General features: G+C 44.2%; 3 protein-coding genes and 2 long non-coding RNA genes across 5 annotated transcripts; 3 read left to right on the forward strand and 2 right to left on the reverse strand.

Moving 5' to 3' along the window:
- Positions 1 to 1355: 1355 nt before the first annotated feature.
- Positions 1356 to 10844, forward strand: ppp1r14bb (protein phosphatase 1, regulatory (inhibitor) subunit 14Bb). The gene is made up of 4 exons (XM_037260507.1): positions 1356 to 2043; positions 9097 to 9180; positions 9270 to 9302; positions 9380 to 10844. The coding sequence occupies exons 1-4, from the start codon at positions 1843 to 1845 to the stop codon at positions 9446 to 9448; spliced, it is 387 nt and encodes a 128-aa protein (XP_037116402.1). The 5' UTR covers positions 1356 to 1842; the 3' UTR covers positions 9449 to 10844.
- A 1162-nt stretch (positions 10845 to 12006) lies between these two features.
- On the forward strand, positions 12007 to 14266 carry LOC119128271. The gene is made up of 3 exons (XR_005098956.1): positions 12007 to 12094; positions 12241 to 12431; positions 13047 to 14266. It is a non-coding gene; the product is annotated as an uncharacterized LOC119128271 (long non-coding RNA).
- On the reverse strand, positions 12826 to 15802 carry tmem179ba (transmembrane protein 179Ba). The gene is made up of 6 exons (XM_037260474.1): positions 15651 to 15802; positions 14638 to 14761; positions 13653 to 13849; positions 13450 to 13587; positions 13300 to 13378; positions 12826 to 13221 (listed from the first exon to the last, which is right to left on the reverse strand). Exons 2-6 carry the CDS (start codon positions 14734 to 14736, stop codon positions 13030 to 13032), a joined length of 705 nt encoding a protein of 234 aa, XP_037116369.1. The 5' UTR covers positions 14737 to 14761; positions 15651 to 15802; the 3' UTR covers positions 12826 to 13029.
- On the forward strand, positions 15011 to 23470 carry LOC119128275. Its single transcript, XR_005098959.1, has 3 exons — positions 15011 to 15172; positions 17058 to 17150; positions 23460 to 23470. It is a non-coding gene; the product is annotated as an uncharacterized LOC119128275 (long non-coding RNA).
- prox3 (prospero homeobox 3) lies at positions 16097 to 21875 on the reverse strand. The gene is made up of 6 exons (XM_037260305.1): positions 20836 to 21875; positions 18290 to 19695; positions 17872 to 17979; positions 17439 to 17551; positions 17209 to 17308; positions 16097 to 17140 (listed from the first exon to the last, which is right to left on the reverse strand). The coding sequence occupies exons 2-6, from the start codon at positions 19691 to 19693 to the stop codon at positions 16967 to 16969; spliced, it is 1899 nt and encodes a 632-aa protein (XP_037116200.1). The 5' UTR covers positions 19694 to 19695; positions 20836 to 21875; the 3' UTR covers positions 16097 to 16966.
- Positions 23471 to 23652: the final 182 nt, after the last annotated feature.

The raw sequence follows: 23652 nt of genomic DNA on the forward strand, positions 1-23652 counted from the left end.
GCCACAAAGACACATTGTGTGGAGACGCAGACCTATTCAGTCCTTGCACTTCCCACACGCATAAACTCATCCACGCACAAGCTTTTGAGAGCGACAACCGCCAATAATTGAGCGTACACTGCCATCTAGCGGCCTTTACTAACAATGCACTAAGCATGCGGGTGACGAGGTTCAGAATGTGGCATACATCAAGTTTGAGTTCGAAAATCAAGCCAACCCCCCCTGGCCACCCAAAAAACAAACATCAGAGAAAAATTCATAAATTGGCTCAGTGTACTGCAGTTATGCTTTTTTGTCTCGAAGTCAAACAGAAAGACTTGCCAGTCGTTAATTCTGTAAATTAATACCCGATACAATGCAGACGGCAGGGGTTAGTATGCAGTAGTAAATTAAAAAACGATGAACCATCATTACTCACCTTTAAAAAGTTTTAACTAAGGGCGCCATTGTTCGACAGCGCCCTCTCGTGGGGTGGGGGAAGTCTACCACCATGGCTAAACTTTCAAGTGGAACCAAAACCATAAAGAACAAACAGCTTTAAAGAATTTATCAGCTGATTAATCACATCTGCAAAATGTTTTTAAAGAGGAATCGTAGAGACATCTGCTGGGTTATTCTTTGACTTTATAAATGTACATGTGGACAATTTTAATTCGACGACTGCGGCAGATGTGGTTGTTTAAAAATAGCGTGCATGTTGGATTTTCGTCCCCCGAAGTAAGTACACGTTTGTGTTCAACCAACCGTACATTCCAGACATAACCAATGAATAATAGACGTCTTTCTGTCTTGTTACCACTCGAGCTGTGTGTAATAGTTGAACCCAAAAGGCTTTTCATTTCGAAATTTGAGGTGTTCGGTCTTCCTATTTGTCAATAACACCTCAAATTTAGAACCGAAGAAGCTTTTTGGATTCAAATTAAAATCCAATTGCCTTGATTCGATTTGCAGATTACCTTAATTTTTTTTTTTTAGCTATTGTCTCTTGTTAGATTATGCAGACCTACCAACTCGCCTTGACACTTGGGTTGAAAACAGAACTCGGTTTATGCATCACAAGGAAGCGTTTGTGTGGCAGTTAAACCCGTGGGGCACATGTGCGCTGTGTATTATGGGTAAATGGACCTCGCATAAAAATCCCACGTGATAAATGTGAGTGCTCTAGAAACATTGAAAACTATCAGAGATTAAGAAATTCAAAGTAAGCATTTTTTTTTTTGCGGGATGGGGGTCACGTTGATTTGCCGCTTTGGAATAAAAGGGGGGGTGGTGGATAAACGGGGTGTCCACGATGCATACAAGTGGGCGTGGACTGACTTTTTTAGGAGGAGACAACAAGTCGACATTTAACAGTAGTCCATCTTTTTTCCCCTCTCTCTGGTCTACGTCAGTTGCTCTCTTGTCCATCCAGAGAACAAAAACACGAACATCTCCAGGGGACGCGTGGAAAGGAAAAGAGAGAGAGAGAGAGAGAGAGAGAGAGAGAGAGAGAGAGAGAGAGAGAGAGAGAGAGAGAGAGAGAGAGAGAGAGAGAGAGAGAGAGGGACGTTGGCTTTCTCTTTGTACTGGATAAAGAAGAGTTGACTGCCTTTCTTTTTATGTAAGCTGAGTCTGCATGCTGTAAGTAGGCCAATAAGCCGGTTACTCTTTTTACGTGGGAGTCTTTCTTCTTCAGCCCGGACGACAAAGGCAACTCGTTATTTGAGCAGCATTTTTTTTTTTACATCTCGCGCTAAAAGACAAGAATCGAGGGTCGATCGCCTCGTGGCTGTCCCCCTCTTTTAGCACCTCCGGCCCGGGGGGTTGGATTGGATCTCTCTCTTCCGCCGAAACAGAGCGACCATGGCGGCTGTCACCAGCCCGGAGACGAGCCCTCAGCCCCGGGTGTACTTCCAAACGCCGGCCGGCAACACGGAGGAGCCCGAGACCCCGGTTCGCAAGCAGGGACGCGTGACCGTCAAATATGACCGCAAGGAATTGAGGAAAAGACTCAACCTGGAGGAGTGGATCATCGACCAGTTAACGGACCTCTACGATTGCGAGGTACGGTCACAGCATTATCAAAAACCCGCCGATCGAACCAATCGATCAGTCACTCCTGCTAAGTAATACACTGTCGGCCGTTTTTTTAATATTTTTTATTTTTTATTACTGTCTTCTTTAGAGTGAGGGTCATGAGCAACGATTAACCAAAAAGAATGAATGAAGCATAATTAACACATATGTCGATCGGCGTGTGTGGCTATTCATAGCTCACGTCGCCTTTATAGGCAAGCCCCGAGAAGGAAGGGGAGGCTGCTCTGCAATCTCATTGGTTGAAAGATCTTTAAAGCACACCTGTGCAATGTCCATCTCGCTCTTTTGATTCGAGCATTTTCCCCTTAAACCTTCATCTTTTAGCCCCACAACCAAGCAACACCTTAAAACTAATACATTTAGCCAATCACAAGGCTTTTGGGGAGGACACGAAACATGCAGGGGTCAATCCTGTGAGGGGTTAGGGGTGCCGGAAAAGCTGAACCATGGCTCATCGAAGCCACGTTGGTGTCGTAACCTGCGGTGGCTGGTAAGCTGGGAAGCTCACGTCAACTGAGCTGGCAATGACCCACATGCTATTCCGAGCGTGAAGAATGCTTAGCAGGTTGGGAGTTTTCCTTGAAGAACCACGGTGAGGGGCAGGGCGGACACCTGATTATCATCGACGATGTGTTTTTGTTGGGGAGCGGGATTCTGAGCACTAAGGTGATTAAGTGATCCGCAGAGGATTTGGGGGATCAATGTGCTTTGACTGTCTGCCATAATGGATTTACCGTATTTTCCGGACTATAAGGCGCACCCAAAAACCTAAAATTTTCTCAAAAGCCGACAGTGCGCCTTATAGTCCGGTGCGCCTTATATATGGACCAAATTCCTAAATTTAAACTGGCCCGAAGCATTGTGTCATGAAATCAATCATAAGTGGCCCGCTGAAGACAATGAATCATGAATCAAAAAGACTATGGATCATTATTTTGTGATTATAAAGTAACTTGTTGCGTCTGAAGTTGAAATAAAAAAGATAAAATGGAGAATGATTTGATTTGGATTAAGAATCTGACATGATGCATTAATGGTGCGCCTTATAGTCCGGTGCGCCTTATATAAGGACAAAGTTTTAAAATGGGCCATTCGTTGAAGGTGCGCCTTATAGTCCGGTGCGCCTTATAGCCCGGAAAATACGGTAATATGACCGAGACTCGGACTGGCAGAATAAAAACTTGACTTGACCAGATCTTCCACTTTTTCAACAAGGCGCTTCAAGTGTTGGCAGTGTTTGGGGTCATTAAATTGTCATATGATGAAGCTTCTCGATTAGTTTGGATGCATTTTACAAATTGGTTTGGGGGAAAATGTGTTATTCCAGCCCTTCCTTTGTCCTCATCGAGTTGTTTTTGTCGCGTGAAAGAGGCAGCCTGCGGTTTTCTTTTCAGCACGTGCCGTGAAGCGACGTAACCAGAAAGGCTGCTTCAGCTCGCAGCGGATACGAGGGGAACCCTGGCTCGTTCGTCTTCCTCTCCTTTTGTTAGCCACGTGGGTCTTTATTCGGGATTGACAGAGGCCACTTCTGTGATTGATGTAAAAAAAAAAAAGGGTTGATTCCAAAAGGGATTGGTGATGTTCCCATTCATATAATTTGTTGAAAGAACGCCAATTGCGCTGGCATTCCCGCCTGCCTGTATGTCGAATGCTCATCCAGCCACCTGCTCCATGAGTGCCTCCGAAAAAGAGACTGGCACCATGGCAACCAGGCGTGTTCATCTTCTACCCGTTTAGTCACCACTCCCTTTTAAAATAAAAATAAAAAAGCCACCCGCCTCTAGTCTCACTATATATTTTTTTCCCTAGGAGAATAGCAAAAACATTTAGCAAGATCATAACTAAAATTAGTCATATAATTAATTTTTCACATTGAAATGAAATAAGAGGCCATCAATTAGTAAATTAGGTTATTCGGGGAGACTTGAGGCATTCCAATATTGACGCAAAAGTCTTGGACTGTGCATCCAATGCTAAGATAGCATGTTAATATTAGCTAACGCAACTTGCGGCAGTTTCTTTAGACAGGAGTATGAATTAATTTGAAATAAATTGAACATAAAAAAAATGACAGCATCACATTGTTGCAATTTATTGTTCAGCCATTTCACAAGCTTACATAACCAGCACCATAATAAAGTATTGTGTCCTCTTCCTTAGCGGAGGTAATTAGCACCATTTAGATCACAGATCTGGATGATTTGGATCTTAATTATTGTAATTACGCCGACTTTCAAATACAGAAACGATATCAAGGAAAGGCCAAAACCGCCCTCACACAAAAACACACACACTACACAACATGGCAGTGTTGGCTTAAACCTTCAACACATCTTCAACACTTAAACATCTGAATACCAAACAGTGATCGACTCAAAAACAAAAAACAAAATGGGTGACAACAAAAAGTGGTTGTTGCATAGGGGGAAGTGAAAGACCCCCAGTGTGTCTCTACAAGCAGTCGCAACCCCCCTGCCTTCCCCACAGACACACACATTTACACGAATAGTTTACATGGGGTAAATCAGCGTGTTTGGAGGTGACTAAGTGTGCGGATTACTCGAGTAATGTGGCCAGGCTGAAGGAAAGAAGGAATCGAGACGAAGAACATAGGATGTGAGTCATTTGGGAGAATGTTTGGCCATTTTGTCACAGGAAGAGAGACAAAGTTAAGCGCTACCTACTACGAGTATAAACAAGCCACCACATTTTTCGTATGACTCAAGTGAAATGAGGAAATCTTGATTATTCTGAGATTACACGCATATGCTCGTGTTCTGCTCATTCGCTGCCAGCCTTCGTAAAATGGACGTCTAGATCCGTCAATGGCGGTGAATGAGTCAACTGTCGCCACATGCCAGTTATGCTAGTAAACATTACGTGGGTGTTTTAAATACACACAGTATGTGATTTTTTTTTTTAATGTGTGGTGTTGACAGTAATCTCCAACTGGATCTTGAAGCCTCCATTTTGAAGTATTATGTACCATCTTTCAAACTGCTGCTTGTTGTGGATGAATTGAATAGGCACTTCATAAAGACTAAAAGGCATTGCGAGATTTTCTTCTCTTGACCCCCGGCTAGGTTGTTTAATCAAAATATTGGTGTTGGCCGTGTTAAAACGCACGCACCGGTGACGTCACTCTTTCCAGTGTTGTGTTTCAAGTACTGGCTCAACTTGACGAGCTTGTCGTTTTGTCTCGTGTCACACGCCTGTCAGCCAAACTTGGCCCGGGGTCAAAGCCGAGACGATTTCCACAAAACCGTTCAGTCACTGAAAATTTGTGAATTCTACGCTGCCTCCTCTGAGGTGACATCATGGTAATCTGCATTAATCCTAGTTTGTGTCTATTTTAATCTGCTCTTAATCTCTGTGTTACAGTTGTAGTGAGAATGAGTGGAGAAATGTGTACACGGTTTGGACCTCAATCTACCAGGAACAAATTAGTCATGTTTGTTTTTGCTAACTCTGCGCTTGATGCAAGTCGCCCTGAGTGACACATTGCTCAGTCACACGCGCTAAGTAAATATCACAGAATAAAAACAACAGCAGCAGTAAATCACTGAGCCAGGCCAAGCAAGCCGATGATTCCTGAATTAGTCAAGCATTACGTGGAGCGAGCTATGACTTTGGGCAAAGTATTGTCAGCTAAGTTTAGTATAAAAAACAACACGTTGCCTGCTCTTGAATATGGCGACATGTTTCCTGGCAGGCGGCGTTTGTGGTTTGGACATTCAGGAGGCTCCGGAGGCCTGTTTGCATTTTATCTGTCCTGAGATTGTTGCAGAGGATCTGGCGGGCTGCGTCGGAATTGAATGCGGGCTTTTGTGTTTTATTTATTTTTTATCTTTTTTTTTTTTTAAAGGCACTAGATGACGTGTGAGCTGAGTGCAACCGAAATAGCTTGTGTGAAAACCGTTTCCGATTGCAAGAGGGACAATTTGGATGGACTTGAAAGAATTTAGACGCTGAAATCTATGGCTGGTTTTCCCCGCCCAATAAATAAATGAAAAAGAAGTGCTTGGAGGAAGCGCATTCGAGCTGATTAATTCACGCGGCTTTTATATAAAGCACAACGTATTGATTTTGGATTGCGGATTGTTTGTCGAGGCGACTTCATTCATTAGCAGCGCGCCAAAGCGACCGGGCTGTTTTAACCTCTCACGCTAGAATGTCGCTCAAAAGGGGGAAAAAATAAAACCACTCAGGCAAAGTAGTTGTTATTGTAAGAAACAGGGAGATAATAGTCAAATGGAAGTAGAAGTGCTTCTATCTTAGACGCAAACAAACCTGTGTTTTCCTTTGTTAGCATTTCCCAATGCTAACGTTAAAGCAACTTTGCGTCACAGGAGAAGTTGACTTTCGAAAGGAAGAAAAGAATCTCCTGTTTGGCTAAACGTCCCCGTGTCACATGTTGACGTTGCGTGTTAGTTCAATCAGGTCACATGTCTCTTAGCTAGCATAAAGACGCATCTGTGTTTGCCGCTGGCGGCTCGGTGAAAAAGTGAGACAAGGGGCATTGTTTAAGCGCCACGCGGCCAACTTTTTCTTCTCCTTCCTGCTTCCTGTCGGCCTCCTGCCATTACTTCCCTGTCTGGCGTGTCCTCAAGCACCCCCCCTTTCTCCCGCTTTGTCCCCCTTCATTCTCAGCTAGCCCAAACTTTGTTATTGACAAAGCAGAGCAGGGCATCACCCTGACCCCAAAGCCAGCTTCCTGAATTCTATTTTTACTCTCTAGTCAATGATGTACCATGATGTCAGCCATTTTAGCAGTGGGGGGGGGGTTAGGGTTAGGGTTAGGGTTAGGGTTAGTATTAGTCCTCATGTTCCACCCTGACATTAGCTGCTTCTTCCAAACACCAAAGTGTTTGCTGAAAAAGCCTGACTTGAAGATGAACTTGCACATGTTGCTGTTTTTGGCCTCTCTGGCGTTTTGAGCTGTGCAATCCTGAAGTTGCTTCTCATATACGTAAAGAGAAATTATGTCCAGGCTTTTCTACAATGACACAACTGCTCTGAAATTCAACAATATAGGTCAGCGGTACGCAAAAAAGTTGTTACACCAACTACCACTTCGAAAATAACAGGGCAGAGGTTCTATTTCTGAAAAGTGTGTTTATAATGTTTGTTTGCCACTGTACTTCAATATTGGAAAAGGACAGTCTGTCATTTTTCAATTAAAAATAATTGCACATAAAAGTTGAAGTCAGTTATTTTTTTCCGCGTACTAATAGAGGGGAGGCGGTACTCATAGAAGGCAAAATTTCCATTTTTGTGTATTTAGTATTGAGAATATGCACATTAAATAAAGTGATTAATAGAGTACTTAAAGTAGATTTAAATTTCTTCCTGCAACTTTGCTTTTTAATACCTCTCAGTTTTTTCCGTGAATAAATAAGATGTTATTTTCACTAAGCTGTCAGACATGTTGAGCAAACATTGACAAGGTTGCCAAACAGGATATAAACTAATCTCCATAACAGCTTTCTCATTTGCCAAAAAAAATAAATAAATGTTGTGGGTTGACCTTTTGAACTTGTTATGCATTACTAAATGACACAGAAACATAATCCAAATGGATTGTTGGATTGCTCAATCCAGTTCATGTCTCTTTTAACAAGTCTTCTTAGCAAGATGTTTTTCTTATCACTTGGGAGACAAAATGGACCGTTTTGTTTGGAAGACAAAAAACGCTGAAGTGTGCAAATATCTGCCAGCTATCTGTGAGTCAATCATCGACTAGACAGTCTAGAGGATTTTTTTGGAAATCCTCCCTTGTGGATCTTCCTTTTCTTTGTGTCTCCTCCAAAGGCTGTTTTTGGACTTTTCCAAACGCAGGCTCTCCAATCGATTTCAAGTTGGAAAGATTCAAAGATTATGTGCGAGAGCGATAAAAACCTGACCGGGTGCGCTTGAGGGGAAAATGTGTCTTTATAAAATACATTAGTAAAGATTGGCGTCCCGTGACACACACACACAGTTGTGTGGAGTGTGTTTGTGGGTATAGTTGGCAGGTGCTCAGACAGCTGGTGTGGGCAACTCAGATCGAGGGGGAAGCAGAGACGCCAGAATCGTGAATTTATGGCAGCCAAATCAAATGTAGGGCTGAACAATTCATCAAATTTGACCTTGGGTTGAAATTATTATTTTAAATCCACCTGTGCCTAAACTTAACCCATAATTCAGGAATACTTCTAAGTATATACCATATTATATGATTAATTATTTGTATTAATTAGTAATTATATTATGATTAAGCTGTTCAGAAGATGAATGATCACTTATCACTGTTATTGTTACTAATGAGAGGAAAAACGAGGGCAGATTGGGAATCAGCTCAAATAAAATGAAGAAAAGCTCGTATTTATTTTTCAAAATTGTTCGGCCTTAACCAAAAGTGAAGTAACGGCATTCAGAGATGATCTTTTTTTTTTTTTTACCTTTGTGGAGCTCCTGAAGACGTCATTTGTTCCGCTATTGTTGTTACTTGTGGAATGATGTCTCCCTCTAGAGGACACATTTGGTACCTCACTGTGAGGAGAAAGGGGGAGGTGCTACAAATGACCGAGCTGATGCATTTTCAGTCAAGCTCACCGGGCAGTTGTGGTCGGAGCAGCATTAATGACACCGCGCATAGGCTAAAATTAGAAACATCTCTTAGATCTTTCACTGAAGAAAAAAAAAAAAAGTGCAAACGCGCAATTTCAAGGCAACTTTTAATCAAATTAAGATGGGCAACTCAACTAAATATTTTTTTAAAATATTTTTCACACCCAAGAAATAAAACTGGTGTCCCTTGTACTAGATATAAGATATAAATAAAATTGCTTTGGAGGAAACAACTTGCTTGCTTTGCTGTGCTAACTAATGCTACAAATGTCGATCATTTATATTTTTAAATTGTTCCAACTTAAGTTCATGTTTTAAAAAAAATACAAGGTGTGCTTTTTTTTTAAGAGCAGTAACATTAAAAAAAAACAAAAAAAAAACGCCTTTGTGGTTTGCTCACTTTCTTCCCAGGAGGAGGCCATCCCAGAACTTGAGATCGATGTGGATGAATTGCTGGACATGCCGAGTGACGTGGAACGGGCCGCCAGGGTCAAGGTAGGACATGACTATCTGGATGTTTTGCACACTTCTTAAAATGCACCGGGGGATTAAAAAAAAAAAAAAATCTTATTCCTGTCTGGCAGGACTTACTAGTGGACTGCTTTAAACCCACTGCGGTAAGAACAGTCACAAACGTATTCGAATCGTTTTCTCTTCAATCGGGTTTAGCTCAAGCTTGTTGTTTCTGGTGTAGGACTTCATCTCGGAGCTCCTGGACAAGATCCGAGGGATGCAGAAGCTTTCTACGCCTCAGAAGAAATGATGGCACCCCTCTTTTAGTTCCATCATCCACCGCTCATCAACCACTTGTTGTCTTCCTCTCGCTTGTTTTGTCACTCAAGTCGTCAAGTGCTGGAGTTGAAGGGAAGACTTGTCATATTTTAACCCGTCGGGTCAAACAACCACTTTGTTATCTGCTCTGTTTGTTTGGAGGTCATTTTTCTACGTCCTTGCAGAGTTTAGGGCGGTGATCTTTACTGTACACCACCAAGGCCTCTCTTTTTAACGCCCCGGAGATGCTTTTAAAGACTTGCTGAAAAATTCTGATCACCAACAATAACACATGCTGTATTTTTAGACCAGCGTCGTAAAAAAAAAAAAAAAAAATAGAAAGTCGTACTGTAGATGTGGCTGAAGTAGGTTTTCTTAAATTCTGGTGTGTTTTTTCACAGTGGGCCTGCGTATACTCTGGTTGCTCAATGTTACAATCATCATGGCATATTTTTTCATTTTTTGTGTTCTGTATGAGAAAGTTGATTTTTAGTTAAGGACTGGTTCCTGTTTTTGTTGATTTTTTTTTTGTTCCCTCAACTAAGCTGCCTTGTTGTTTTTATAATAACTACACAATTCTAATTTACTTTTTATCCCTTTTCTTGCTACTCCTTTTTTGGCCATTTTCAGCCTATTATTGTTTTGTGCTCAGCTCATCGTGGTTGAAAATTGTCTTTTTAATTTTTTTTTGAGGGAGGGGGGAAATTGTCACCGGCGCTGCGTGCTGATTCATGATGTCATCAAAGTCGAGTGTCAGGAAATTCTGAATACTTTGAATGCCCCCCCCCCGGGCCAAACGCGTGAACAAACAGCTGTTTCGAGCCGCAGCTGCCGATTCTATCCGAGAATGAGCCATTTGTCTCGCGTCTGTCCGATTCCGAGACTGATCGGCGGCCAATCGGAGAAGCACAAACGTTTCGCTGTAATTCCTGTGACCAATCGCCAACACCTGTGACAGCAGCAGGACAACGGCGCCGTTTCACTCGAGTCCTCGCCCTCCTCCATTTTCCATCCACTTGCTGCTTGTCACGTTTTGTTTTTCTTTAAGAAACAGATGTTGCCTTAGATATTATTTATGTTACACAAACCAAATAAATGGAAGACTTTTTTTTTTTTTTTTAAGTGTAAAGTGTGTTTTTTTTAAATGATATTCTTATGTTTTTAGTTTTAAGAAATGAGTGTTTAATACTTAGGCCTTGATGCAGTGATCCTGTGTAGATCATGTTTTTTGACATTTAGCATTTGAATACTGTTTTTAAGGCGATCATGAAATGTCTTTCATGCCAGGCCTTGGATTTAAACAAACAAAAATCCAGTCAGATGCTGTTCCTGGTTGTGATTGCTTTTGCCCTCCTTGTGTCTTGCCCAAACTTGCTGTTTGCGGGAAACTTTTTTTTTTTTTTTTAGACTGAATCATGTAGATTGTACTACAAGTAGAGGCAAAGTCAATCAGAGTCAAGAGTGTTTGAGTGGATTCTTTATTCGGAATCTTGGTTTGGATCTGGTTTTTTTTAGATTTTTTTGGAGAAATTTGCAAAAAGAAAAAACTAGAATATACTGAATATTTGTCATTGAGGCTAAATCGAAGAGCTAAACATTGAAGAAAGCAGCTTGTGATTTTTTTGGGACGATTGAATCAAACCAACAAACAAATGTAGCAATATCACCAATAGGTCTTGTTTTTTGTTCAATTTTGTTACACTTTTATGCAACTTTAATAAAAACATGTGAAATTGAAAGTTTGCCTCTGTCACTGAATGGCTGTCTGGACCCTAATTAGCGCCACCTTGTGGTCAATTGGACTGCATTGCACCCATGTAGCGAATTATGAAGAAATTATTAGGTCGAAATTAGAATATTAATTTGACAGTTTAATACAAAAATAAATATAATCACTACTACTGTTAAAATCGAATTTTACAATAACGAACCAGATGTTGGAAAAATATTGACGTCTTTGAGGCGGGCCATCCTGCGACATAAGCCGGCACTCAAAGAATGCAAATTCTACAACAAACCGATTCAAAACTGAAATACAGCTACACAGTTTGATTTCTTTCCTCCTCAAAGCTGTTTGCTAAGTTTGCGAGCTTGCCTCTCGCGGGCCTGGTAGGCTAACTTGGTCTCCATCAGCTCATCCAGCTGGTGGCGAATGTGCACCATGTCCAGCTGCGAGGCCTCGCACTGTTGACGCAGCGCCGCCGACTCCACCCGAAGCTGCGTGGCGGCCAGCGACAGTTGCTCGCTGCGCTCACGGCACTGCGTCTGCATCCGCTTGGCGTCGCGCAGCAGCGATTCCACGCTCACCGTCACGGAGTCAAACTGATCTTTAGACATTTCCTGGTGAAACGGGACGACAGTTCAAAGGTCAGTGTGATGGCTCGTTATGGATTTATGGAATTATGAACTGAACTGCTTTTAGAATTGATCAATCCAATATACACGTGAAGGGCAGGCATTATTTCTGTCCACTTGGGGGCGCCATTGCATGCAACACTGCCGTGTATGTGATGTTGAATGTGTGTGGCTTTAAAAGGCGGGGCTGAGTCTGGTGGGTGACGTCACAATTTAGCCAAAAGGTTTTGGGGCACACTACTTGCTCGGTTTTGTTGTGCTAACAAACACCGTTGGCATTAATGTAAATAGATTTTAAATTTCACTTCGAAGTCCTGTTTTAGCCCCGCCCCCCAAATATAAATTGTGTTTATTTTTTTTACAGTGTGGAATATCTTACCATGGGTTCCAGAGTCAGATCTATAATAATCCTGGTACCTGTCTTTTCAGACTCAATTTCCAGACGTTCCTCGGTCTGCTCCAGAGTGCTTCTTTTCTTTGGTTTTGCGCGTCAGAAATGGTGTGGTTGTACTTGAAAAAACGAATGTATCTCAAATACACTGCTTCTTTAGGCCATGGAAGAAGCCCTTCCCGTTCATCTCCCCGCGTTTCGTCCCATGGCGTCTTCCTGTCAGCGTCGAGTGAGTATGCTTAACCTTCGAGCTCAAGTATAGTCTGTTAATCTGAAGGGATTAGACATTTACGCGAGAGCGAAAGGGAGCCGCGAGAAGGCAAGCTGTAAATTTATTAAGTCTATTTCCATTGATCTGTGGCTTCACTTGGCCAGCCATGACACTTGGAATGCTGATTCAACGAAACATGTCGGCTTTCAACATAGAAAAGTCAACACCTCATTTGACAAGATTTGTCCATTTTTAAGCGCAAGAAAGGAACAACTATTTCCTTGGCCGCTCATCCAATTCACTCCGTACTACGCTTCAAACAATACTGCATTCTTTATTTTGACCAACAGAGGGAGACAAATACCTTTATATCTGGCCTAAAGGAGAGAACTATTCAAAATAAAAGAAAGTGTTTAAAGTGGAGAATTTATTTCATGAAATAATAGAACAGGAGGTCAAAAATAATTGACAATTTACATTACGTTTAAAGCGTTACTTGCAAGAGTCATTAAATACATTATATATTTTAAAACACTTATTTAGCCGATATGTATGAAATTAAGTGCATACAGTCAGTACAAAACAGTGTGTGTGCATGTGTGTGTTCAACGCCACATCACTGTGGCCTAGCAGGGTTGTTGAAAAAGGGCTCAGTTTCGGCAGCCGTCACCCCCGGGTCACCGAAAAGCCCGCCGGTCGGCCCGCCCAGACCTCCTGTGATCACTTTTGGCCCCAAGCTCTGGCGCCTCTGAATGAAGATCAGCGTGCCGATGAGGAGCCAGAGGAAGAAGTTCACCCACACAGCAGTCTTGAGAGGAAGTATACCGGTGATTAGCAGGTAGCCATGATGTACTTTCTAGTAACAGGGATTGAACATAATGCTGACCTCAGCCTTTTGCAGTCCGGTGAAAAAGTTGTCTCCTTTGATCGGACTGACCCATTTCTTTGTCTGGGCCTCCTCGCAGCTTCATATGCATCCGATGTAAATATATCATTCAATATCCTTCAGCAAGCAAAAGGTGAGCGAGCAGACTACCTGGTCATGTTGGGAACGCTGCGTGTCACAGAATTGCAAAGCGTATCTCGGCCGATCTTGAGCACGCAGCCCGAGATGAGGAGGAAGAAGAGAAAGATGCCGCTCATGCCCACCGTCACGTTCATCCACACGACCTCCCTGCGTTCAGACAGAAATATATATATATGTATGCGTATGCGTGTGTGTGTATTATTTTTGATTACCTGCGAGCGTCACCGTCGATGCAGACGGCGTACAACCAGTACAGGGAGAGCGAGAAGCACAGCACGGCCACCATTACCGATATGGCCGACACGAAGTAGCACAGGGAGGCTGAGCTGGTGTCCTGAACCCCAAGGACGCTTTCTGTCGCATTGTAGCTCACAGCTCCATACAGCATGCACAGCCCTCCAAAATTACCCTGGAAGAGATTGTAAATATCCCTTTAAAACACCTGGCATTTCATCTAAAAGCACTGTTGACAACCTCCATTAGAATTGTCATTCGTTATGATGTTTCGTGCGGTCCTAATTAGTGAGATGACATCGTATCACTTTTTTGCATCACTCCATTGGATTCCTGTTTGACTTTTATATGATGTCATCTCCCCTTTTCATCTGCTTTTTAAAATGTCTTTGTCCTGTTATTGCTTTTTATTTTTATTTTTTTTATCCTAATGTGTTTTAATTTTTTTTTTTAATTATGATATTGCCTGGATGTATTTGTTTTGTTGTTGTAGCTGTAAATAAATGTGTATGCTACGTGATCATGACGTTTGACAAAGCACTTGTTTTCAATCGCGGCAAGTAAAATAAATGTATTCTTATTACTACGGTGAGAACCGTTTGGAACATTTTGACCCTTAATGGTGGCCGGTAATCAAATTAGATGAAGAGAAACAGCAGCATCCGAATGTTTTCTGCTGGTGAGACGGTTGCACGGTCCGGCAAAATGGGGCACGAGGACCCTGTGGTCACATGATTGCATCTGAACCCATGACTGTTGTTATGACGAACAAGCTTGATAAATAACAGTTTATTTCAAGTTAACATGCTGCGGTGTGAGGAAAATTAGCGATACATTGACTGGTTTGGGGTGGGCGGGGGTGTTCTCAGAACTTTCTGTCAAGGCAACTTTTTCCCGGAAGGGGATGGTGACGAAATGGCGTTTAAAGTTGTAAACGGCGCGTTGATCGGTGTGTCAAGTCACCTGGACGATGGTGAGGGACGCGGCGGTGACAATCCCGCAGACGAAGCAGCTGGCGTACAGCACCAGCTCCAGAAGCAACAGCCCGGTGAGCTCCATCATTACCCAACGGACAGTTTCTCCTCTTCTGTGGTGGTCAGGACAGCGTGATTGAGATCGAAAAACATCCGGTAACTCACTTCAAAATAAAAGCTTAGCGGAAGTAAATGTAAAGCTGTGGGCATTGAATTAATATACGGAGTTGTTGTTTTTTTAAATCGACACAAATGTTAAAGCATACTCACCACAAAACAGAATACTGTTATAACAATTAATTTATTTATCAACTAATTATTGTAGCCGTTCATCTTCGCGTCATAATTATGCGACAGCAATGACGCATTGACTGTGCGCCCAGACTGTTGAAAAACTTATTTCAGTATCCCACTGTAAAAAAAAAAAAAAAGGAAATAAGATAAAGTCCTACACAGTGACTAAGAAGTACACAATGACTAAAATATCCCGATCCAAGCCAAGGAGAGGTGAATCGTTTACAACGGTAACTATTTTATTTTTTTTCGTTTACAACTGCCCGCCACACAAGCTAACAGTTAGCCTAGCTTCATTAATTTCGGCTTCGTTTGCCCAAGCTGCCTCACATCGGTCAGTCTTTGTACTACAGCAGACAGCTCGCGTGTACTATGACTTTTACTGTCAATTTTTAACTTTTTATCCGCAAAAAGAACATAGCACCCAATTTAGCTCCTCGTAACCCAATGGAAAATAAAACGTATGGATTGTCCCTCCAAACAACTTTTGTTTTCTCTCACAGCAATTCAAACACATGGCCCGTCTGCAAAGTGCATTGTGAATTGCTGAATTGATTTTCATCCATCTATTTGTTTTCACTGCCTATTCTTCCCAGCTACATTCCCCGACCCTATGCCGGCTGACTTTGAGCGAGAGTATAACGGAATTTTAAACAGCCGTTTGAATATGTGTCATCTCATCAGATGCCCATAGAAGAGTGAACTGACCTTTTAAGTTCAGGTTGGTGGAGTTGAATGGGAAAAATGTCCTCCGTCAGGTTAAGTTGGGTGAACTTCACTCAGATGTCGGTCATGTAGTGAGACAAACTTCTCTCTTAATCTCCCTTACTTCCCTCCCCCGGTACAAATGCGTGGAAATGTGAACAATTGGTCACACTGAGTGCTCGACATACTCGAACACTGGCTGCCATGCGAAAAGATTAGCTTTGGGTCACGTACTTCTCTCAAACGTCACGATAAAGTGGACAAACATTGGTGAGAATCGGATTGAGGTTATGTCAACGTATAAGCAGGCGTTGTCATTTGCCAACCTGGGAATTTGCGACTCCTTTTTTGGTTTGGCTATTTCTCATGCACCGTTTCTTTATCGCTGATAACGTTTTGCATGCTTGTGTCCAAAAGCATCAAGAAACTGTCCGACACAGCAACCCCCCTGACATTTTTTTTTTTTTTTAATTCACTGCTCATTTTAAACATCCAGTTTCACGAGTGTATTAGAATGAGGCACGGATTTCAAGAATACGCTCACTGTACATTTAGAATAGAAAGCAACAGGTTATAATTCAAAATGCAAATACATCACACATTCACTTGAAGCTACATCACAAATAAAGTCTCACACAAAAATTGAAGAGCAACAACAAAAATAGCCGCAGGCTGAACCTTTGTAGAGTTCATGTGTCATTTTAAATATATTGTTGCAGTGAACAGACAGTTTGATTATAAATCCGCTGTACTGAATGTCCTCATATTTCGCCAATAATTTTGAAATGTTTTATAATACATACAAAGACACAAGAAAGGACTTTAAAGGAGCCATATCATGCTATTTTGTTTGATATTTTTTATGTTCAAATACAAATTAGATCACCATGGTAGTATATAATCACATATATGCTTATAATTAACCGTAGAAAGCATAAAATAGGATGATAGAGCTCCTTTAAATTTAAAACAGAGACTCAAGTATGTGTAAACATCGTGTCTGAAACCTGTACGGTTTTAAACGTCAAATGTAGAGTAGAAACTCGTCTTTTTATGTCTGAAGGAATACGTTGGTGCATGCATGCATGTTCATCTTGTGTACAGTGGTGCCTTGAGATACAAGTTCAATTTATCCCATGACCGTCGTCCTAACTCAAAGCACCTGAATCTCAACTCATCTTCCATAAGAAAAAGAAATAAATACAATAGTCACACAATTACATGGAATTTAAAGAAGTATTTGGCTCATATCTTGACATGACTCCCAGATACTCTTATCTCAAGGCACCAATGTATTTCAAAACAAAACTTGCCGATTATTAGCCAACTGGGCAACCAGGCAGTCTGAAGGCATCTGGCACGCCACTGTCAAGTTTACAGATTATTTTGTATATTCCTTTCTTCCAACAGGGGTCGCTGTCTCTGCCTGTCCAAATGGCCGAGTGGAACTCCCTTAGGGCCACCTCAGACACTTCGATAAACCTCTCCGGGACCTGGAAAAAGGTAAAGTCATTGTTTTGTGCTCCCAACGTATATCGAAACGTGCGCAGGTTAACCTCACCTGGTAGATGTTACTCTTATTGTAGTGCATGTTGAGTATGCGGTAAAGTTCGGTGTCCCGGCCCACTCGCAGCTGATTCTCTCTTCGAGGTGCGCCGTCCCTGGGTCAAACACACACGGACCCGAAAAATAACGTTTTCAACGCTTCACCATTTCCCTCCGTACTTATGACAGGAAGAGCTTTTAGAAAAGTTTTTCAAAAAGTTTAAAAAAAAAAACACACAAACCGACCGGGTGAGAGCCTCGCGGACAGCCTGCCTGGCAAAGCGCTCCATCTGAATGTAGAAGAACTCTCGGAAGTTGCTGAACCATTTAATCATCTGGGAGGTCACGCAGCGGTTAAACTGGACAGACAAAACATCGAAACGAATTGTGAGTGGCGGGAAGTAACCAAGTACGACTACTCAGTCGTGGTATTTAAAGTCAAACTAGTCGAAACAGTGTTCTGGTTAATGTTTCATTTGATGGGATATGAATTAAATCCACCTGTTTTTATCCATGTCAAGGGGCGGCCATTTTAATACTTGCTTTCCACAGCAAGCAGCAAAATGGCCGCCCCCCCCCTCCCCCAATTGGTTTAAAGCGAGTGAATTCTGCTGCTTAACTCGTATTCCACAAAGGCAATATTGATCAGAATGCCCTTTTAGCGCACACACGCACGCACCTTGACATCAGGGAAGTATGTCTTGAGTGTATTGGAGCTGGGATAGCGAGCGTAGAAGAACATGAGTTTGGCTTTTTTCAGGTGGCAAGGAGACAAGCCCTCCTGGGTGTATACATGTGGAAGGTTAAGGAGACACGCTCTTCAATTCAAGGTCAATCTATTCCGTTCCGAATCCGAACGGTCGGCCTTCACTGATGTCTTCACGACGCTATGTTTTCATGTCGATATATTTTTATGCATTATTACCAGTTGTTGTATATTGACTTAATCAATATCAGAAGTCAAGTATCGGTATCAGCAGTACCGGACACCTTAAAACAAAGCTGTTATCGGCCTGATATCAATACCCGGTATCGGTACCTTCCGATCCCGAGTTTAAAAGATAATCATGCCGAGTTTTTCCTCCACAAAAGGATATCCCCCCGGTGCTCAGGTAAAGCTCTCCTCCGTCCATCATGCCCCCTCCCCTCACCCCCCTCTCCCTCTCTCTGCCCCCATGGGCGTGGCGCACCAGGGAGGGTCCCAGGGGAGCGAGCAGGGGCAGCGGGGGGAAGGACGGGTGCGTGGGGAATTCTAGGTAGGGGTCAGAGCTGAGGAAATCCTTGCGCGGCGACGGCGGGAGATGGGGCATCTGCGGGTGGTGGAGTGAGCGGGAGAAGAGCTGCTGCATGGAGTAGTGGAGCAGCGGGAGGGCCAGGGGAGGGGCGTGGAAGGAAGAGGAAGAGGAGGGCGGTAGGCCGGAGGAGGGCTCCTTGGCTCGAGGAGCCGGGGCTAAAAGAAGAGGAGGTCGAGGGAGAAGCGGGCTGAGGAGGGGGTGTGTCTTCTGGAGGTCAGGTGACTTGTGTGCCACTAATGGGGATCCCAAATCGGCCGTCTGGACGCCATGAGGCGCCAGGCTGCTCATGATTCGAAGCGCTCTTTCTCCGTCTTCGTCGTTCCCCCCCGGTGTATCCTCCTGACCTCTGACCTCCTCCTCCGCTCTTGCACTCGCCTCGCCGCCTTCGGGACAGGACGCGTCGGTGTACAGGCGCAGGACGCGGTCAATGACTCTGGCCACGGCGCTGCCCAGCTCCAGCTTCAACGCCTGGGCGAACTTGTGGCCGCCCTCCTCGTCCTCGTCTTTTACCCCTCCGTCCCAGTCCAACCACAGGCCCACTCCTTCCATGGCACCTTCGCCTCTCCCCCGCTCCATCCTCGCTTTGTCGTTTTGCTTCTCCTCCCTTGACTTGAAGCTGTAAAAAGGGGTCATCGGAGAGAGGGTCTCGTTTCCCAGAGGACCTCCATCGAGGTCCTCCTCTTCGTCGAACATCCGCTCGTCATCATCCTCCACATCTCCGTTCCCACTCCTTTTGTGCTCCTCTTCCTCCATGTTGCTCTCCCCAAAGGCCCTCAGCACTTTCTTCTGCAGGGCCTGCAGTCTTTCCCGGGCCTCGTCCAGCTGCTCCTTCAGCTCCGCTCTCCTCCTCCTCCTCAGCTCCCTCCCTCCCCCACCGCGCCTCCCGCCGCCCTCCTCCAGCTTCATCCTTTTCACCCTCGCCAAATCCTGACCCCAGCGGGCGCCCGCTCGCCTCTCAACCTCGTCGCCCTCCCGGCCTTCTCGCGCTCCTCTCTCCACGTTGCTCTCCTCGGCCGGGAGCGCGCTTGGCGTGCCGCGAGAGGTTCCGTAGGACTGGCTGAGCTGATGCTGGATGAGGGGAAAGCCGAGGGGTCTGAAGTTACTCGGAGGAGGGCGACCTCCAAACACGTCTGCCGAGAGGAGCGGGGGGCCAAACGGGCGGCCTTGCGGATTGGAGTCTTCAAACAGGCCTGGGGGGGAGTCCATCGCTGGGGAAGAGTTTAAGAGCGCAAATTAGAATTATTTGCTTTGAAAGACTTTTTTTTGTCAAAACGGCGATATCAATAAAGCTGTACCTCATTGTATTTTTACGGAACGGAAGAATACGCCGGCAACTGTCAGGTGCGTGTTTAATAGTGACATTTCGCTCCACACATCAGCGCCCCCCCCCCCCCTCCCTTCCCTTCCTTCCTCTGTACCCCAGCAATCCCGCCCGGCCCGCCCCCCCTCCCCTCTGCCTCTTATCAGGTCAGGCAGCCTGTTAAGCACTGTTTGATCAGAGAGTGTTTACCATCACACGCACACACAGGATGATTCACACTGTAGTGAAGCATGAGAGGCTTGTGAGAGGGCTAACAATGCTCTCTGCTTGTGAGCGAGATGGACTCCACACGTGTGTGCGTGTGCGTGCAAGCGTACGTGTGTGTGTGATCAGTATAGTCCGACTTAGCTCTGATAACACCCTTAATCCACTTCAGATGGATACACTCACCGCACACAGAGATAGATGGACTACTGGACGGATGGACGGATGGATTGATAGTGAGCATGTAGTCCCCCTTGGTGAAAGACTAAGAGAATAATCCCCCTATAAATAGCTAAATATCAATTATTCAAATGCCCTCTCCTCCCTGCTATAACGCAGCCCAGATGGCAGGCAGGCAGGCAGGCCAATGCGCTTATACGCGCCGGCCAGATTAGCTTTTTTAAAGCCAGCCGCAAAGCTGGCCAAAATATTAACACCGAGAAATGGACACGAAAGCCGTGTCGCACTAGATTCGATTTAAGCGGGGGATATTATTCACGATGCGTGGATGGGGAAAATTGACAAAAACAAAATATGATACGCTGTTAGGTACACATAGTTCAATTTTTAAAAAAATTGTTGGTCTAATCTAATCAAGATGCGTTTGTTTGTTTGTTCAATTAGAATTAGAATTATAAATCGACCGCAATTAAAAAAACAAAACAAAAAAAACACTTGGCAACATCTGTCCAAGGAATACGTGCGCGTGCCAGCTAATTGGGCAGAGGATGTCGCATTGTCAAATAATAATAACTTCAAAAATGCCGATTTTTTTTTTTTGGAATGCACAAAATAAAAACTCTTAAGGAAACAAAACACTCACCGTTAAACAGCAGAGGCTTTTCCGCTCAGGTGTCTGCTGATGTGCGGCTCTTCCTCGCTCGACTGTCCTCAGCTGGCACCCGTGATGATGCTGCTGATGGTGGTGGTTTAAAAAAAAAAAAAAAAAAAAAAAAAAAAGGGGGGGGAGAGAGAGACAGAGAGGAAAAGGGGGTGGGAGGGCTCGGACATGTGAGTCCACAGCTCTTCGGCCGTGTTGTTTTGTATTTTTCAACCGCCCCCTCTCGTGATCCACTTCTTCCCGTCCCTCGGCAAAACAATCTGTACTCGGCTGGCACAGTGTGTCATCATGCTTCAATGCTGCTGCTTCTGCTCTTGATGTCCACTTGATGACTCTGCTCCGCCCCTAGTTGGGCTCACTAACTATGTACAAAAAAGCAGTGGCAGTACTCGAGTAGAAGTATGCATCCCAGATTCGGAACTCGTCTGCTTTGAAATACAGGAAGTCGCCCAGAAATTGCAAACGATTCGCCTCACTCCTCCATGATCTCGCTCCCACTAATTAATGTTGTCATCGCTGCCCCTCACATTAGCACCCCTTTTTTATTGTCCCCCTCTGCTTGGGTGAAGGCAACTCACCGAAAGCCCTCAGTTGTCATGGAACCGGGAAGGCTGGCGAACAAACAGATGGACGGCGGCTTCCGACGAGGGCGAGTTTATAGGGCTTAGATGAAGATGTGGACGAGGCTGACATACAAGCAGCTCGTCAATTATTATTAATAGGAATCGTAAAAAGAAACATGCAGAGGGAGGATGGCAGGAGATAACAAGGTCAATGATGGCTGCATCTGATCTAAATAACAAAGGACCGTGCATGGGCAGCGTGTGCGCCCGACTGTGTGTGTGTGTGTGAGTGTGTGTGTGTGCGAGAATGCAGTTGATGGCCTAAAACAGTCCCCTTTAAAAAGCGCGTGAAGCCCGAAGCCGAAAAATTGTGCGTCATTTCTCTCAGGTTTGATATTATGTAAACTACTCAAACACTATCCGTCTCATGTGCACATTAGTGGGAGCTTAGAAATACAGCGTACCAGAGTGAGAAGTACAGTCCAACAATAATTTGTTAAGGGGGTGGAGGGGGGCCGGGGGGGGTGCATAAAAAGGATCAATAGAGAGCATAAAGTGTATGTCCATTGATTTGCTTACGAGAGAGTGCAGCGGGCTCGATGGAAACATGGGAGGGTAGCAGGAAATGGCAAGAAAACAGGATAAAGATCATTTTTCAGATGTCATCTAAAAGCAAGCCACAATGTGCGCTTCCGTGGTTGCTAGCTGCCAGGACTTTGAAACCGTCGTGATGCATACACGATGGATAACACATGCAAACGTAGCCCTTGTTTCTGCAGCTGAGCCCGTCAAATTACGTCGCATTACTTTCCGGTGGCTAAATAACACTCGGAGAGTTGATTGAACGGTTGCATGCATTTCCGTCGCATTTTCTTACACATGAGAGGCCAATGACATAAATTAAAACAGGCAGAAGAAAGGCTCAAATCAGCTTTCTCCATTGAAATGAATGGGAATGCCATTCATGTGTTCCAGTTTTGTTTTGTAATGTGTTTTATGCAAAGAGAATTTCAACCATATTTTGACAGAATTATTATTATTTATTTTTTTTTTGCTGCAATTTTTGTTTCCCGTCAACATACATCGGGCTGCTCCTACCGCCACTCTGTACTCTGTCCAACATTGGGCTGAACGCATACGGCCCTTTAAACCAAGAGTGCCATCTAGAGGAGTCTTAAAGTACAACAACTGGTTCATGAAGCAGATATGAAGCTTTGCTTTCCCATCACTAGACATCGGGCTGCTCCTACCGCCACTCGGTACTCTGTCCAACATTGGACTGAACCCATACGGCCCTTTAAACCAACAGTGCCATCTAGAGGAGTCTTAAAGTACAACAACTGGTTCATGAAGCAGATATGAAGCTTTGCTTTCCCATCACTAGACTTGAATTCCCATACAGTATTTAAATATTTTTTTTTCTCTCAAAATTTCAAATAAAAATTGGATTCATTTGCATCTCAAAGCGCCACTGTAATGCGTGTGAGAGAGGCGCGCAAAAGTACACCCAAATAGCTGAGGGCAAGGTGAATGGAAATGAACAGTGAAATGACAGTGAATAAAGCTCATAATGGCGGAGTGTGTGTGTGGGTGCAAGGGGGGGGGGGGGGAGTGTGTGTGCTGAAGAGGGAAAGAGGAAGCAGCAAAAGCTAGGGCTGGAGTCGAACAACGCCAAAAAGAGTGTGGCGGCGGACAACCAAACGTGTCAACTTTCAACCATGCAGGTCAGAATGACTCCTCGGCGTGCGACTAAAAACCCAACTAATGTCGAGCGCATTGGAAAGTGGGCCTCTCACCATGTGCGTGTGGGCAAAGGTTGGAGAAGCAATTTTTACACCCGCGCCGTGAATTGGCTCGCATACGAACAGCTGCCCTCCCCTGTCGTACATGCGCGGGTAAATGCACCATGGTATGGCACTAAATCATTGCACACGCAAGACACACACATCCCTCTTGTGATAACACACACACATATGCGCGGTGATAAGCTATTATGCTCTCAGGCTGGAGTGTTTTGATGGTATAATTGCAGTGACCAGTGAGGAGAAAAAGGCAGCAGGGATGGAAAGGGGGGGGGGATGGTGAGAGAGGTGGGGAGAGGGGAAAAAAAAAAGAGCATGCTGACACTCAGCATGCTAATGTTATTCCTCCTCTGTTTCATCCCTCCATCCCTCCGTCTCTTTTGTCTGTGCTCGTTCTGGCTTCCACACAGGTGGAGAGCTAGAGGGATGTGTAA

The sequence above is a fragment of the Syngnathus acus genome, chromosome 10 (assembly GCF_901709675.1).
Source record: "Syngnathus acus chromosome 10, fSynAcu1.2, whole genome shotgun sequence".
Taxonomy (NCBI): Eukaryota; Metazoa; Chordata; class Actinopteri; order Syngnathiformes; family Syngnathidae; genus Syngnathus; species Syngnathus acus.